Consider the following 17377-nt stretch of genomic DNA (forward strand, 5'->3'; position numbering starts at 1 on the left):
CTAGTCGATAGTCCCTGGTGTATGTATTGTTGCTGAATCTAGTCGATAGTCCCTGGTGTATGTATTGTTGCTGAATCTAGTCGATAGTCCCTGGTGTATGTATTGTTGCTGAATCTAGTCGATAGTCCCTGGTGTATGTATTGTTGCTGAATCTAGTCGATAGTCCCTGGTGTATGTATTGTTGCTGAATCTAGTCGATAGTCCCTGGTGTATGTATTGTTGCTGAATCTAGTCGATAGTCCCTGGTGTATGTATTGTTGCTGAATCTAGTCGATAGTCCCTGGTGTATGTATTGTTGCTGAATCTAGTCGATAGTCCCTGGTGTATGTATTGTTGCTGAATCTAGTCGATAGTCCCTGGTGTATGTATTGTTGCTGAATCTAGTCGATAGTCCCTGGTGTATGTATTGTTGCTGAATCTAGTGCTGAATCTAGTCGATAGTCCCTAGTCCCTGGTGTATGTATTGTTGCTGAATCTAGTCGATAGTCCCTGGTGTATGTATTGTTGCTGAATCTAGTCGATAGTCCCTGGTGTATGTATTGTTGCTGAATCTAGTCGATAGTCCCTGGTGTATGTATTGTTGCTGAATCTAGTCGATAGTCCCCTGAATCTCGATAGTCCCTGGTGTATGTATTGTTGCTGAATCTAGTCGATAGTCCCTGGTGTATGTATTGTTGCTGAATCTAGTCGATAGTCCCTGGTGTATGTATTGTTGCTGAATCTAGTCGATAGTCCCTGGTGTATGTATTGTATTTGCTGAATCTAGTCGATAGTCCCTGGTGTATGTATTGTTGCTGAATCTAGTCGATAGTCCCTGGTGTATGTATTGTTGCTGAATCTAGTCGATAGTCCCTGGTGTATGTATTGTTGCTGAATCTAGTCGATAGTCCCTGGTGTATGTATTGTTGCTGAATCTAGTCGATAGTCCCTGGTGTATGTATTGTTGCTGAATCTAGTCGATAGTCCCTGGTGTATGTATTGTTGCTGAATCTAGTCGATAGTCCCTGGTGTATGTATTGTTGCTGAATCTAGTCGATAGTCCCTGGTGTATGTATTGTTGCTGAATCTGGTGTATGTATTGTTGCTGAATCTAGTCGATAGTCCCTGGTGTATGTATTGTTGCTGAATCTAGTCGATAGTCCCTGGTGTATGTATTGTTGCTGAATCTAGTCGATAGTCCCTGGTGTATGTATTGTTGCTGAATCTAGTCGATAGTCCCTGGTGTATGTATTGTTGCTGAATCTAGTCGATAGTCCCTGGTGTATGTATTGTTGCTGAATCTAGTCGATAGTCCCTGGTGTATGTATTGTTGCTGAATCTAGTCGATAGTCCCTGGTGTATGTATTGTTGCTGAATCTAGTCGATAGTCCCTGGTGTATGTATTGTTGCTGAATCTAGTCGATAGTCCCTGGTGTATGTATTGTTGTTGAATCTAGTGAATCTGTTGCTGAATCGATAGTCCCTGGTGTATGTATTGTTGCTGAATCTAGTCGATAGTCCCTGGTGTATGTATTGTTGCTGAATCTAGTCGATAGTCCCTGGTGTATGTATTGTTGCTGAATCTAGTCGATAGTCCCTGGTGTATGTATTGTTGCTGAATCTAGTCGATAGTCCCTGGTGTATGTATTGTTGCTGAAATCGATAGTCCCTGGTGTATGTATTGTTGCTGAATCTAGTCGATAGTCCCTGGTGTATGTATTGTTGCTGAATCTAGTCGATAGTCCCTGGTGTATGTATTGTTGCTGAATCTAGTCGATAGTCCCTGGTGTATGTATTGTTGCTGAATCTAGTCGATAGTCCCTGGTGTATGTATTGTTGCTGAATCTAGTCGATAGTCCCTGGTGTATGTATTGTTGCTGAATCTAGTCGATAGTCCCTGGTGTATGTATTGTTGCTGAATCTAGTCGATAGTCCCTGGTGTATGTATTGTTGCTGAATCTGTATGTATATGTATTGTTGCTGAATCTAGTCGATAGTCCCTGGTGTATGTATTGTTGCTGAATCTAGTCGATAGTCCCTGGTGTATGTATTGTTTGCTGAATCTATTGTTGCTGAATCTAGTCGATAGTCCCTGGTGTATGTATTGTTGCTGAATCTAGTCGATAGTCCCTGGTGTATGTATTGTTGCTGAAATCGATAGTCCCTGGTGTATGTATTGTTCTGAATCCTGGTGTATGTATTGTTGCTGAATCTAGTCGATAGTCCCTGTATGTATTGTTGCTGAATCTAGTCGATAGTCCCTGGTGTATGTATTGTTGCTGAATCTAGTCGATAGTCCCTGGTGTATGTATTGTTGCTGAATCTAGTCGATAGTCCCTGGTATGTATGTATTGTTGCTGAATCTAGTCGATAGTCCCTGGTGTATGTATTGTTGCTGAATCTAGTCGATAGTCCCTGGTGTATGTATTGTTGCTGAATCTAGTCGATAGTCCCTGGTGTATGTATTGTTGCTGAATCTAGTCCCTGGTGTATGTATTGTTGCTGAATCCGATAGTCCCTGGTGTATGTATTGTTGCTGAATCTAGTCGATAGTCCCTGGTGTATGTATTGTTGCTGAATCTAGTCGATAGTCCCTGGTGTATGTATTGTTGCTGAATCTAGTCGATAGTCCTGGTGTATGTATTGTTGCTGAATCTAGTCGATAGTCCCTGGTGTATGTATTGTTGCTGAATCTAGTCGATAGTCCCTGGTGTATGTATTGTTGCTGAATCTAGTCGATAGTCCCTGGTGTATGTATTGTTGCTGAATCTAGTCGATAGTCCCTGGTGTATGTATTGTTGCTGAATCTAGTCGATAGTCCCTGGTGTATGTATTGTTGCTGAATCTAGTCGATAGTCCCTGGTGTATGTATTGTTGCTGAATCTAGTCGATAGTCCCTGGTGCCATGTATTGTTGCTGAATCTAGTCGATAGTCCCTGGTGTATGTATTGTTGCTGAATCTAGTCGATAGTCCCTGGTGTATGTATTGTTGCTGAATCTAGTCGATAGTCCCTGGTGTATGTATTGTTGCTGAATCTAGTCGATAGTCCCTGGTGTATGTATTGTTGCTGAATCTAGTCGATAGTCCCTGGTGTATGTATTGTTGCTGAATCTAGTCGATAGTCCCTGGTGTATGTATTGTTGCTGAATCTGATAGTCCCTGGTGTATGTATTGTTGCTGAATCTAGTCGATAGTCCCTGGTGTATGTATTGTTGCTGAATCTAGTCGATAGTCCCTGGTGTATGTATTGTTGCTGAATCTAGTCGATAGTCCCTGGTGTATGTATTGTTGCTGAATCTAGTGAAGTCCCTGGTGTATGTATTGTCTGCTGAATCTAGTCGATAGTCCCTGGTGTATGTATTGTTGCTGAATCTAGTCGATAGTCCCTGGTGTATGTATTGTTGCTGAATCTGTCGATAGTCCCTGGTGTATGTATTGTTGCTGAATCTAGTCGATAGTCCCTGGTGTATGTATTGTTGCTGAATCTAGTCGATAGTCCCTGGTGTATGCTGAATCTGTCGATAGTCCCTGAATTGTTCTGAAGTCGATAGTCCCTGGTGTATGTATTGTTGCTGAATCTAGTCGATAGTCCCTGGTGTATGTATTGTTTGAATTGCTGTCCCTGGTGTATGTATCTGAATCTAGTCGATAGTCCCTGGTGTATGTATTGTTGCTGAAATAGTCCCTGGTGTATGTATTGTTGCTGAATCTAGTCGATAGTCCCTGGTGTATGTATTGTTGCTGAATCTAGTCGATAGTCCCTGGTGTATGTATTGTTGCTGAATCTAGTCGATAGTCCCTGGTGTATGTATTGTTGCTGAATCTAGTCGATAGTCCCTGGTGTATGTATTGTTGCTGAATCTAGTCGATAGTCCCTGGTGTATGTATTGTTGCTGAATCTAGTCGATAGTCCCTGGTGTATGTATTGTTGCTGAATCTAGTCGATAGTCCCTGGTGTATGTATTGTTGCTGAAGTCCCTGGTGTATGTATTGTTGCTGAGTCGATAGTCCCTGGTGTATGTATTGTTGCTGAATCTAGTCGATAGTCCCTGGTGTATGTATTGTTGCTGAATCTAGTCGATAGTCCCTGGTGTATGTATTGTTGCTGAATCTAGTCGATAGTCCCTGGTGTATGTATTGTTGCTGAATCTAGTCGATAGTCCCTGGTGTATGTATTGTTGCTGAATCTAGTCGATAGTCCCTGGTGTATGTATTGTTGCTGAATCCCTGATAGTCCCTGGTGTATGTATTGTTGCTGAATCTAGTCGATAGTCCCTGGTGTATGTATTGTTGCTGAATCTAGTCGATAGTCCCTGGTGTATGTATTGTTGCTGAATCTAGTCGATAGTCCCTGGTGTATGTATTGTTGCTGAATCTAGTCGATAGTCCCTGGTGTATGTATTGTTGCTGAATCTAGTCGATAGTCCCTGGTGTATGTATTGTTGCTGAATCTAGTCGATAGTCCCTGGTGTATGTATTGTTGCTGAATCTAGTCGATAGTCCCTGGTGTATGTATTGTTGCTGAATCTAGTCGATAGTCCCTGGTGTATGTATTGTTGCTGAATCTAGTCGATAGTCCCTGGTGTATGTATTGTTGCTGAATCTAGTCGATAGTCCCTGGTGTATGTATTGTTGCTGAATCTAGTCGATAGTCCCTGGTGTATGTATTGTTGCTGAATCTAGTCGATAGTCCCTGGTGTATGTATTGTTGCTGAATCTAGTCGATAGTCCCTGGTGTATGTGAATCTGTTGTCCCTGGTGAATCTGAATCGATAGTCCCTGGTGTATGTATTGTTGCTGAATCTAGTCGATAGTCCCTGGTGTATGTATTGTTGCTGAATCTAGTCGATAGTCCCTGGTGTATGTATTGTTGCTGAATCTAGTCGATAGTCCCTGGTGTATGTATTGTTGCTGAATCTAGTCGATAGTCCCTGGTGTATGTATTGTTGCTGAATCTAGTCGATAGTCCCTGGTGTATGTATTGTTGCTGAATCTAGTCGATAGTCCCTGGTGTATGTATTGTTGCTGAATCTAGTCGATAGTCCCTGGTGTATGTATTGTTGCTGAATCTAGTCGATAGTCCCTGGTGTATGTATTGTTGCTGAATCTAGTCGATAGTCCCTGGTGTATGTATTGTTGCTGAATCTAGTCGATAGTCCCTGGTGTATGTATTGTTGCTGAATCTTAGTCCCTGAATTGTTGCTGAATCTAGTCGATAGTCCCTGGTGTATGTATTGTTGCTGAATCTAGTCGATAGTCCCTGGTGTATGTATTGTTGCTGAATCTAGTCGATAGTCCCTGTATTGTTGCTGTATGTATTGTTGCTGAATCTAGTCGATAGTCCCTGGTGTATGTATTGTTGCTGAATCTAGTCGATAGTCCCTGTGTGTATGTATTGTTGCTGAATCTAGTCGATAGTCCCTGGTGTATGTATTGTTGCTGAATCTAGTCGATAGTCCCTGGTGTATGTATTGTTGCTGAATCTGATAGTCCCTATTGTTGCTGAATCTAGTCGATAGTCCCTGGTGTATGTATTGTTGCTGAATCTAGTCGATAGTCCCTGGTGTATGTATTGTTGCTGAATCTAGTCGATAGTCCCTGGTGTATGTATTGTTGCTGAATCTAGTCGATAGTCCCTGGTGTATGTATTGTTGCTGAATCTAGTCGATAGTCCCTGGTGTATGTATTGTTGCTGAATCTAGTCGATAGTCCCTGGTGTATGTATTGTTGCTGAATCTAGTCGATAGTCCCTGGTGTATGTATTGTTGCTGAATCTAGTCGATAGTCCCGTATGTATTGTTGCTGAATCTAGTCCCTGGTGTATGTATTGTTGCTGAATCTAGTCGATAGTCCCTGGTGTATGTATTGTTGCTGAATCTAGTCGATAGTCCCTGGTGTATGTATTGTTGCTGAATCTAGTCGATAGTCCCTGGTGTATGTATTGTTGCTGAATCTAGTCGATAGTCCCTGGTGTATGTATTGTTGCTGAATCTAGTCGATAGTCCCTGGTGTATGTATTGTTGCTGAATCTAGTCGATAGTCCCTGGTGTATGTATTGTTGCTGAATCTAGTCGATAGTCCCTGGTGTATGTATTGTTGCTGAATCTATAGTCCCTGGTGTATGTATTGTTGCTGAATCTAGTCGATAGTCCCTGGTGTATGTATTGTTGCTGAATCTAGTCGATAGTCCCTGGTGTATGTATTGTTGCTGAATCTAGTCGATAGTCCCTGGTGTATGTATTGTTGCTGAATCTAGTCCCTGGTGTATGTATTGTTGCTGAATCTAGTCGATAGTCCCTGGTGTATGTATTGTTGCTGAATCTAGTCGATAGTCCCTGGTGTATGTATTGTTGCTGAATCTAGTCGATAGTCCCTGGTGTATGTATTGTTGCTGAATCTAGTCGATAGTCCCTGGTGTATGTATTGTTGCTGAATCTAGTCGATAGTCCCTGGTGTATGTATTGTTGCTGAATCTAGTCGATAGTCCCTGGTGTATGTATTGTTGCTGAATCTAGTCGATAGTCCCTGGTGTATGTATTGTTGCTGAATCTAGTCGATAGTCCCTGGTGTATGTATTGTTGCTGAATCTAGTCGATAGTCCCTGGTGTATGTATTGTTGCTGAATCTAGTCGATAGTCCCTGGTGTATGTATCCCTGGTGTATGTATTGTTGCTGAATCTAGTCGATAGTCCCTGGTGTATGTATTGTTGCTGAATCTAGTCGATAGTCCCTGGTGTATGTATTGTTGCTGAATCTAGTCGATAGTCCCTGGTGTATGTATTGTTGCTGAATCTAGTCGATAGTCCCTGGTGTATGTATTGTTGCTGAATCTAGTCGATAGTCCCTGGTGTATGTATTGTTGCTGAATCTAGTCGATAGTCCCTGGTGTATGTATTGTTGCTGAATCTAGTCGATAGTCCCTGGTGTATGTATTGTTGCTGAATCTAGTCGATAGTCCCTGGTGTATGTATTGTTGCTGAATCTAGTCGATAGTCCCTGGTGTATGTATTGTTGCTGAATCTAGTCGATAGTCCCTGGTGTATGTATTGTTGCTGAATCTAGTCGATAGTCCCTGGTGTATGTATTGTTGCTGAATCTAGTCGATAGTCCCTGGTGTATGTATTGTTGCTGAATCTAGTCGATAGTCCCTGGTGTATGTATTGTTGCTGAAATCTAGTCTGGTGTATGTAGAATCCCTGGTGTATGTATTGTTGCTGAATCGATAGTCCCTGGTGTATGTATTGTTGCTGAAGTCGATAGTCCCTGGTGTATGTATTGTTGCTGAATCTAGTCGATAGTCCCTGGTGTATGTATTGTTGCTGAATCTAGTCGATAGTCCCTGGTGTATGTATTGTTGCTGAATCTAGTCGATAGTCCCTGGTGTATGTATTGTTGCTGAATCTAGTCGATAGTCCCTGGTGTATGTATTGTTGCTGAATCTAGTCGATAGTCCCTGGTGTATGTATTGTTGCTGAATCTAGTCGATAGTCCCTGGTGTATGTATTGTTGCTGAATCTAGTCGATAGTCCCTGGTGTATGTATTGTTGCTGAATCTAGTCGATAGTCCCTGGTGTATGTATTGTTGCTGAATCTAGTCGATAGTCCCTGGTGTATGTATTGTTGCTGAATCTAGTCGATAGTCCCTGGTGTATGTATTGTTGCTGAATCTAGTCGATAGTCCCTGGTGTATGTATTGTTGCTGAATCTAGTCGATAGTCCCTGGTGTATGTATTGTTGCTGAATCTAGTCGATAGTCCCTGGTGTATGTATTGTTGCTGAATCTAGTCGATAGTCCCTGGTGTATGTATTGTTGCTGAATCTAGTCGATAGTCCCTGGTGTATGTATTGTTGCTGAATCTAGTCGATAGTCCCTGGTGTATGTATTGTTGCTGAATCTAGTCGATAGTCCCTGGTGATGTATTGTTGCTGAATCTAGTCGATAGTCCCTGGTGTATGTATTGTTGCTGAATCTAGTCGATAGTCCCTGGTGTATGTATTGTTGCTGAATCTAGTCGATAGTCCTGGTGTATGTATTGTTGCTGGTGTATGTATTGTTGCTGAATCTAGTCGATAGTCCCTGGTGTATGTATTGTTGCTGAATCTAGTCGATAGTCCCTGGTGTATGTATTGTTGCTGAATCTAGTCGATAGTCCCTGGTGTATATTGTTGCTGAATCTAGTCGATAGTCCCTGGTGTATGTATTGTTGCTGAATCTAGTCGATAGTCCCTGGTGTATGTATTGTTGCTGAATCTAGTCGATAGTCCCTGGTGTATGTATTGTTGCTGAATCTAGTCGATAGTCCCTGGTGTATGTATTGTTTGAATCTGAAGTCCCTGGTGTATGTATTGTTGCTGAATAGTCCCTGGTGTATGTATTGTTGCTGAATCTAGTCGATAGTCCCTGGTGTATGTATTGTTGCTGAATCTAGTCGATAGTCCCTGGTGTATGTATTGTTGCTGAATCTAGTCGATAGTCCCTGGTGTATGTATTGTTGCTGAATCTAGTCGATAGTCCCTGGTGTATGTATTGTTGCTGAATCTAGTCGATCTGGTGTATGTCCCTAGTCGATAGTCCCTGGTGTATGTATTGTTGCTGAATCTAGTCGATAGTCCCTGGTGTATGTATTGTTGCTGAATCTAGTCGATAGTCCCTGGTGTATGTATTGTTGCTGAATCTAGTCGATAGTCCCTGGTGTATGTATTGTTGCTGAATCTAGTCGATAGTCCCTGGTGTATGTATTGTTGCTGAATCTAGTCGATAGTCCCTGGTGTATGTATTGTTGCTGAATCTAGTCGATAGTCCCTGGTGTATGTATTGTTGCTGAATCTAGTCGATAGTCCCTGGTGTATGTATTGTTGCTGAATCTGTCGATAGTCCCTATGTATTGTTGCTGAATCTAGTCGATAGTCCCTGGTGTATGTATTGTTGCTGAATCTCGAAGTCCCTGGTGTATGTATTGTTGCTGTCGATAGTCCCTGGTGTATGTATTGTTGCTGAATCTAGTCGATAGTCCCTGGTGTATGTATTGTTGCTGAATCTAGTCGATAGTCCCTGGTGTATGTATTGTTGCTGAATCTAGTCGATAGTCCCTGGTGTATGTATTGTTGCTGAATCTAGTCGATAGTCCCTGGTGTATGTATTGTTGCTGGTGATAGTCCCTGGTGTATGTATTGTTGCTGAATCTAGTCGATAGTCCCTGGTGTATGTATTGTTGCTGAATCTAGTCGATAGTCCCTGGTGTATGTATTGTTGCTGAATCTAGTCGATAGTCCCTGGTGTATGTATTGTTGCTGAATCTAGTCGATAGTCCCTGGTGTATGTATTGTTGCTGAATCTAGTCGATAGTCCCTGGTGTATGTATTGTTGTGTATGTATTGTTGCTGAATCTAGTCGATAGTCCCTGGTGTATGTATTGTTGCTGAATCTAGTCGATAGTCCCTGGTGTATGTATTGTTGCTGAATCTAGTCGATAGTCCCTGGTGTATGTATTGTTGCTGAATCTAGTCGATAGTCCCTGGTGTATGTATTGTTGCTGAATCTAGTCGAAGTCCCTATTGTATGTATTGTTGCTGAATCTAGTCGATAGTCCCTGGTGTATGTATTGTTGCTGAATCTAGTCGATAGTCCCTGGTGTATGTATTGTTGCTGAATCTAGTCGATAGTCCCTGGTGTATGTATTGTTGCTGAATCTAGTCGATAGTCCCTGGTGTATGTATTGTTGCTGAATCTAGTCGATAGTCCCTGGTGTATGTATTGTTGCTGAATCTAGTCGATAGTCCCTGGTGTATGTATTGTTGCTGAATCTAGTCGATAGTCCCTGGTGTATGTATTGTTGCTGAATCTAGTCGATAGTCCCTGGTGTATGTATTGTTGCTGAATCTAGTCGATAGTCCCTGGTGTATGTATTGTTGCTGAATCTAGTCGATAGTCCCTGGTGTATGTATTGTTGCTGAATCTAGTCCCTGGTGTATGTATTGTTGCTGAATCTAGTCGATAGTCCCTGGTGTATGTATTGTTGCTGAATCTAGTCGATAGTCCCTGGTGTATGTATTGTTGCTGAATCTAGTCGATAGTCCCTGGTGTATGTATTGTTGCTGAATCTAGTCGATAGTCCCTGGTGTATGTATTGTTGCTGAATCTAGTCGTATGTATTGTGCTGAATCTAGTCGATAGTCCCCTGGTGTATGTATTGTTGCTGAATCTAGTCGATAGTCCCTGGTGTATGTATTGTTGCTGAATCTAGTCGATAGTCCCTGGTGTATGTATTGTTGCTGAATCTAGTCGATAGTCCCTGGTGTATGTATTGTTGCTGAATCTAGTCGATAGTCCCTGGTGTATGTATTGTTGCTGAATCTAGTCGATAGTCCCTGGTGTATTGTTGCTGAATCTAGTCGATGTGTATGTGTTGTTGCTGAATCTAGTCGATAGTCCCTGGTGTATGTATTGTTGCTGAATCTAGTCGATAGTCCCTGGTGTATGTATTGTTGCTGAATCTAGTCGATAGTCCCTGGTGTATGTATTGTTGCTGAATCTAGTCGATAGTCCCTGGTGTATGTATTGTTGCTGAATCTAGTCGATAGTCCCTGGTGTATGTATTGTTGCTGAATCTATTGTTGCTGTCGATAGTCCCTGGTGTATGTATTGTTGCTGAATCTAGTCGATAGTCCCTGGTGTATGTATTGTTGCTGAATCTAGTCGATAGTCCCTGGTGTATGTATTGTTGCTGAATCTAGTCGATAGTCCCTGGTGTATGTATTGTTGCTGAATCTAGTCGATAGTCCCTGGTGTATGTATTGTTGCTGAATCTAGTCGATAGTCCCTGGTGTATGTATTGTTGCTGAATCTAGTCGATAGTCCCTGGTGTATGTATTGTTGCTGAATCTAGTCGATAGTCCCTGGTGTATGTATTGTTGCTGAATCTAGTCGATAGTCCCTGGTGTATGTATTGTTGCTGAATCTAGTCGATAGTCCCTGGTGTATGTATTGTTGCTGAATCTAGTCGATAGTCCCTGGTGTATGTATTGTTGCTGAATCTAGTCGATAGTCCCTGGTGTATGTATTGTTGCTGAATCTAGTCGATAGTCCCTGGTGTATGTATTGTTGCTGAATCTAGTCGATAGTCCCTGGTGTATGTATTGTTGCTGAATCTAGTCGATAGTCCCTGGTGTATGTATTGTTGCTGAATCTAGTCGATAGTCCCTGGTGTATGTATTGTTGCTGAATCTAGTCGATAGTCCCTGGTGTATGTATTGTTGCTGAATCTAGTCGATAGTCCCTGGTGTATGTATTGTTGCTGAATCTAGTCGATAGTCCCTGGTGTATGTATTGTTGCTGAATCTAGTCGATAGTCCCTGGTGTATGTATTGTTGCTGAATCTAGTCCCTGGTGTATGTATTGTTGCTGAATCTAGTCGATAGTCCCTGGTGTATGTATTGTTGCTGAATCTAGTCGATAGTCCCTGGTGTATGTATTGTTGCTGAATCTAGTCGATAGTCCCTGGTGTATGTATTGTTGCTGAATCTAGTCGATAGTCCCTGGTGTATGTATTGTTGCTGAATCTAGTCGATAGTCCCTGGTGTATGTATTGTTGCTGAATCTAGTCGATAGTCCCTGGTGTATGTATTGTTGCTGAATCTAGTCGATAGTCCCTGGTGTATGTATTGTTGCTGAATCTAGTCGATAGTCCCTGGTGTATGTATTGTTGCTGAATCTAGTCGATAGTCCCTGGTGTATGTATTGTTGCTGAATCTAGTCGATAGTCCCTGGTGTATGTATTGTTGCTGAATCTAGTCGATAGTCCCTGGTGTATGTATTGTTGCTGAATCTAGTCGATAGTCCCTGGTGTATGTATTGTTGCTGAATCTAGTCGATAGTCCCTGGTGTATGTATTGTTGCTGAATCTAGTCGATAGTCCCTGGTGTATGTATTGTTGCTGAATCTAGTCGATAGTCCCTGGTGTATGTATTGTTGCTGAATCTAGTCGATAGTCCCTGGTGTATGTATTGTTGCTGAATCTAGTCGATAGTCCCTGGTGTATGTATTGTTGCTGAATCTAGTCTGATAGTCCCTGGTGTATGTATTGCTGAATCTGAAGTCTGGTGATAGTCCCTGGTGTATGTATTGTTGCTGAATCTAGATAGTCCCTGGTGTATGTATTGTTGCTGAATCTAGTCGATAGTCCCTGGTGTATGTATTGTTGCTGAATCTGGTGTATGTATTGTTGCTGAATCTAGTCGATAGTCCCTGGTGTATGTATTGTTGCTGAATCTAGTCGATAGTGTATGTATTGTTGCCTGGTGTATGTATTGTTGCTGAATCTAGTCGATAGTCCCTGGTGTATGTATTGTTGCTGAATCTGAAGTCTGGTGTATGTATTGTTGCTGAATCTAGTCGATAGTCCCTGGTGTATGTATTGTTGCTGAATCTAGTCGATAGTCCCTGGTGTATGTATTGTTGCTGAATCTAGTCGATAGTCCCTGGTGTATGTATTGTTGCTGAATCTAGTCGATAGTCCCTGGTGTATGTATTGTTGCTGAATCTAGTCGATAGTCCCTGGTGTATGTATTGTTGCTGAATCTAGTCGATAGTCCCTGGTGTATGTATTGTTGCTGAATCTAGTCGATAGTCCCTGGTGTATGTATTGTTGCTGAATCTAGTCGATAGTCCCTGGTGTATGTATTGTTGCTGAATCTAGTCGATAGTCCCTGGTGTATGTATTGTTGCTGAATCTAGTCGATAGTGTATGTATTGTTGCTGAATCCGATAGTCCCTGGTGTATGTATTGTTGCTGAATCTAGTCGTATAGTCCTGGTGTATGTATTGTTGCTGAATCTAGTCGATAGTCCCTGGTGTATGTATTGTTGCTGAATCTAGTCGATAGTCCCTGGTGTATGTATTGTTGCTGAATCTGTCGATGTCCCTGGTGAATTGTTGCTGAATCTAGTCGATAGTCCCTGGTGTATGTATTGTTGCTGAATCTAGTCGATAGTCCCTGGTGTATGTATTGTTGCTGAAATCTAGTCCCTGGTGTATGTATTGTTGCTGAATCCGATAGTCCCTGGTGTATGTATTGTTGCTGAATCTAGTCGATAGTCCCTGGTGTATGTATTGTTGCTGAATCTAGTCGATAGTCCCTGGTGTATGTATTGTTGCTGAATCTAGTCGATAGTCCCTGGTGTATGTATTGTTGCTGAATCTAGTCGATAGTCCCTGGTGTATGTATTGTTGCTGAATTGTCGATAGTCCCTGAATCTAGTCCCTGGTGTATAGAATCCCTGGTGTATGTATTGTTGCTGAATCTAGTCGATAGTCCCTGGTGTATGTATTGTTGCTGAATCTAGTCGATAGTCCCTGGTGTATGTATTGTTGCTGAATCTAGTCGATAGTCCCTGGTGTATGTATTGTTGCTGAATCTAGTCGATAGTCCCTGGTGTATGTATGTTTGCTGAATCTAGTCGATAGTCCCTGGTGTATGTATTGTTGCTGAATCTAGTCGATAGTCCCTGGTGTATGTATTGTTGCTGAATCTAGTCGATAGTCCCTGGTGTATGTATTGTTGCTGAATCTAGTCGATAGTCCCTGGTGTATGTATTGTTGCTGAATCTAGTCGATAGTCCCTGGTGTATGTATTGTTGCTGAATCTAGTCGATAGTCCCTGGTGTATGTATTGTTGCTGAATCTAGTCGATAGTCCCTGGTGTATGTATTGTTGCTGAATCTAGTCGATAGTCCCTGGTGTATGTATTGTTGCTGAATCTAGTCGATAGTCCCTGGTGTATGTATTGTTGCTGAATCTAGTCGATAGTCCCTGGTGTATGTATTGTTGCTGAATCTAGTCGATAGTCCCTGGTGTATGTATTGTTGCTGAATCTAGTCGATAGTCCCTGGTGTATGTATTGTTGCTGAATCTAGTCGATAGTCCCTGGTGTATGTATTGTTGCTGAATCTAGTCGATAGTCCCTGGTGTATGTATTGTTGCTGAATCTAGTCGATAGTCCCTGTGTATGTATTGTTGTGAATTGTTAGTCCCTGGTGTATGTATTGTTGCTGAATCTAGTCGATAGTCCCTGGTGTATGTATTGTTGCTGAATCTAGTCGATAGTCCCTGGTGTATGTATTGTTGCTGAATCTAGTCGATAGTCCCTGGTATGTATTGTTGCTGAATCTGTCGATGTCCCTGGTGTATGTATTGTTGCTGAATCTAGTCGATAGTCCCTGGTGTATGTATTGTTGCTGAATCTAGTCGATAGTCCCTGGTGTATGTATTGTTGCTGAATCTAGTCGATAGTCCCTGGTGTATGTATTGTTGCTGAATCTAGTCGATAGTCCCTGGTGTATGTATTGTTGCTGAATCTAGTCGATAGTCCCTGGTGTATGTATTGTTGCTGCTGAATCTATGTATTGTTGCTGAATCTAGTCCCTGGTGTATGTATTGTTGCTGAATCTAGTCGATAGTCCCTGGTGTATGTATTGTTGCTGAATCTAGTCGATAGTCCCTGGTGTATGTATTGTTGCTGAATCTAGTCGATAGTCCCTGGTGTATGTATTGTTGCTGAATCTAGTCGATAGTCCCTGGTGTATGTATTGTTGCTGAATCTAGTCGATAGTCCCTGGTGTATGTATTGTTGCTGAATCTAGTCGATAGTCCCTGGTGTATGTATTGTTGCTGAATCTAGTCGATAGTCCCTGGTGTATGTATTGTTGCTGAATCTAGTCGATAGTCCCTGGTGTATGTATTGTTGCTGAATCTAGTCGATAGTCCCTGGTGTATGTATTGTTGCTGAATCTAGTCGATAGTCCCTGGTGTATGTATTGTTGCTGAAATCTAGTCTGGTGTATAGTCCCTGGTGTATGTATTGTTGCTGAATCTAGTCGATAGTCCCTGGTGTATGTATTGTTGCTGAATCTAGTCGATAGTCCCTGGTGTATGTATTGTTGCTGAATCTAGTCGATAGTCCCTGGTGTATGTATTGTTGCTGAATCTAGTCGATAGTCCCTGGTGTATGTATTGTTGCTGAATCTAGTCGATAGTCCCTGGTGTATGTATTGTTGCTGAATCTAGTCGATAGTCCCTGGTGTATGTATTGTTGCTGAATCTAGTCGATAGTCCCTGGTGTATGTATTGTTGCTGAATCTAGTCGATAGTCCCTGGTGTATGTATTGTTGCTGGTGAATCTGAAGTCGATAGTCCCTGGTGTATGTATTGTTGCTGAATCTAGTCGATAGTCCCTGGTGTATGTATTGTTGCTGAATCTAGTCGATAGTCCCTGGTGTATGTATTGTTGCTGAATCTAGTCCGATAGTCCCTGGTGTATGTATTGTTGCTGAATCTAGTCGATAGTCCCTGGTGTATGTATTGTTGCTGAATCTAGTCGATAGTCCCTGGTGTATGTATTGTTGCTGAATCTAGTCGATAGTCCCTGGTGTATGTATTGTTGCTGAATCTAGTCGATAGTCCCTGGTGTATGTATTGTTGCTGAATCTAGTCGATAGTCCCTGGTGTATGTATTGTTGCTGAATCTAGTCGATAGTCCCTGGTGTATGTATTGTTGCTGAATCTAGTCGATAGTCCCTGGTGTATGTATTGTTGCTGAATCTAGTCGATAGTCCCTGGTGTATGTATTGTTGCTGAATCTAGTCGATAGTCCCTGGTGTATGTATTGTATTGTTGCTGAATCTAGTCGATAGTCCCTGGTGTATGTATTGTTGCTGAATCTAGTCGATAGTCCCTGGTGTATGTATTGTTGCTGTGTATGTATTGTTGCTGAATCTAGTCGATAGTCCCTGGTGTATGTATTGTTGCTGAATCTAGTCGATAGTCCCTGGTGTATGTATTGTTGCTGAATCTAGTCGATAGTCCCTGGTGTATGTATTGTTGCTGAATCTAGTCGATAGTCCCTGGTGTATGTATTGTTGCTGTATCTAGTCGATAGTCCCTGGTGTATGTATTGTTGCTGAATCTAGTCGATAGTCCCTGGTGTATGTATTGTTGCTGTATCTAGTCGATAGTCCCTGGTGTATGTATTGTTGCTGAATCTAGTCGATAGTCCCTGGTGTATGTATTGTTGCTGAATCTAGTTGATAATCCCTGGTGTATGTATTGTTTGGCATGACAATGGCAGCAACGGAGTTGGAAAAAACACAAACAGACCTGAGACCAAGTTAATGCAATGACACAAAAGGAAACTAGTGAATGCCAGATAAACAGGCAGTACAATGGAGGGGGCTACCTTGAGAAGATCTCTGGACATGTCAGACACATCAGTGAGGTGAAGGGTTATCTTTGTGCCCAGCTCTTCTGTGGCTCCACCAGATTTCACCTTAACCACAGAATAGATAGTCATGCATTCATATTAGCAAATTTGCAATCTATGAATATGCCTTGAAAATAAAAATGTGCCTGACAATGAATTAATGATTTAAAAAAAAAAAAAAAAAAAGAGGAAATTTACTTCGTTGGTTCGATGTCCACAGTCATCACAGTTTGTTGCCATGATAATGACTTCTTTGAAATGGGGGATTTCTGAGTTATTGTAAAGGAGGATACCTACACCTTACAAATTGAAACTTTATACTGGGGACCAGTGGTGTAGTGGTAAAAATAGATGGTAAACACTGATCACCATTCGCATTGATTAAAGTAACGGTCCCTATACTTTCAATGTATTTTTCTACAAAAGGAGAAGAACACTTGCGCAAAATGAAAAAGGTGTGTAAATGGCTTTTGAGTGAACTAGAGTTGTCACGATACCTACATTTTGACTTCAATACCGCTACCAGGTTAAGCATCATGATACTCAATACCGAAATGATACCACATTAAAAAAAGGGTATTAGCTAGTCACAAAATAAACATTGAACCAAAATATTGATAAACAGTAGAAAGCCAAAATATATTCTATATTTAATTTCCTTAAAAAAATCATATTAAATAACAGAAGAATATCTTGCATTTTCATTATGCAAAACCATATTAGATTCTGAGCATACAAAATATTAAATGTGTAAAATAGTTTTGATATGTCATTTGGGACCGAAACCTCCCTTTTTCTGCACTGCTTTTATAACACCGTTTGCTTAGTTGTTTCAGTGTGCTGGCCCTCATCTGCTTTATAAGCAAAGAATTCCCCTAGTTCGCTTCTGGAGCCAGTTTTGTAAGCGAGCTGTGGACACAGAGGTATGATTTTATTGAGTTAGTAGCCATGCTGTCGGCATGGTCACTCGCCTCTTGTTTGCTTCTCAAAAGTGGCTTGCGCTCTGGCAGCTGCATTCGCAAGCACAGGTAGCCTGGCTAGCTTGGAAAGACGGCGCCGGAAGAAATGGTAGACGTTTTACGGGCGCCCAACCAATTGTGCTAATTGCGGGTTTTTCTTCTTCACGTTATTTGTAACTTATTTT

The 17377-nt window shown here is 41.7% G+C and overlaps 1 protein-coding gene across 1 annotated transcript in view; it reads right to left on the minus strand.

Annotated features, from left to right (window-relative positions):
- LOC135548921 (zinc finger protein ZPR1-like) overlaps positions 1-17377 on the minus strand; it is a 49111-nt gene that overhangs the window by 13622 nt on the left and 18112 nt on the right. The window contains exons 9-10 of the mRNA XM_064979018.1: positions 16432-16502; positions 16210-16299 (exon numbers count right to left, since the gene is read on the minus strand). Of these exons, the coding sequence (XP_064835090.1) occupies positions 16210-16299; positions 16432-16502 (161 nt within the window). The remainder of the gene's footprint in view (positions 1-16209; positions 16300-16431; positions 16503-17377) is intronic.

Source organism: Oncorhynchus masou, chromosome 11, assembly GCF_036934945.1.
Source record: "Oncorhynchus masou masou isolate Uvic2021 chromosome 11, UVic_Omas_1.1, whole genome shotgun sequence".
In the NCBI taxonomy this organism is placed as follows: Eukaryota; Metazoa; Chordata; class Actinopteri; order Salmoniformes; family Salmonidae; genus Oncorhynchus; species Oncorhynchus masou.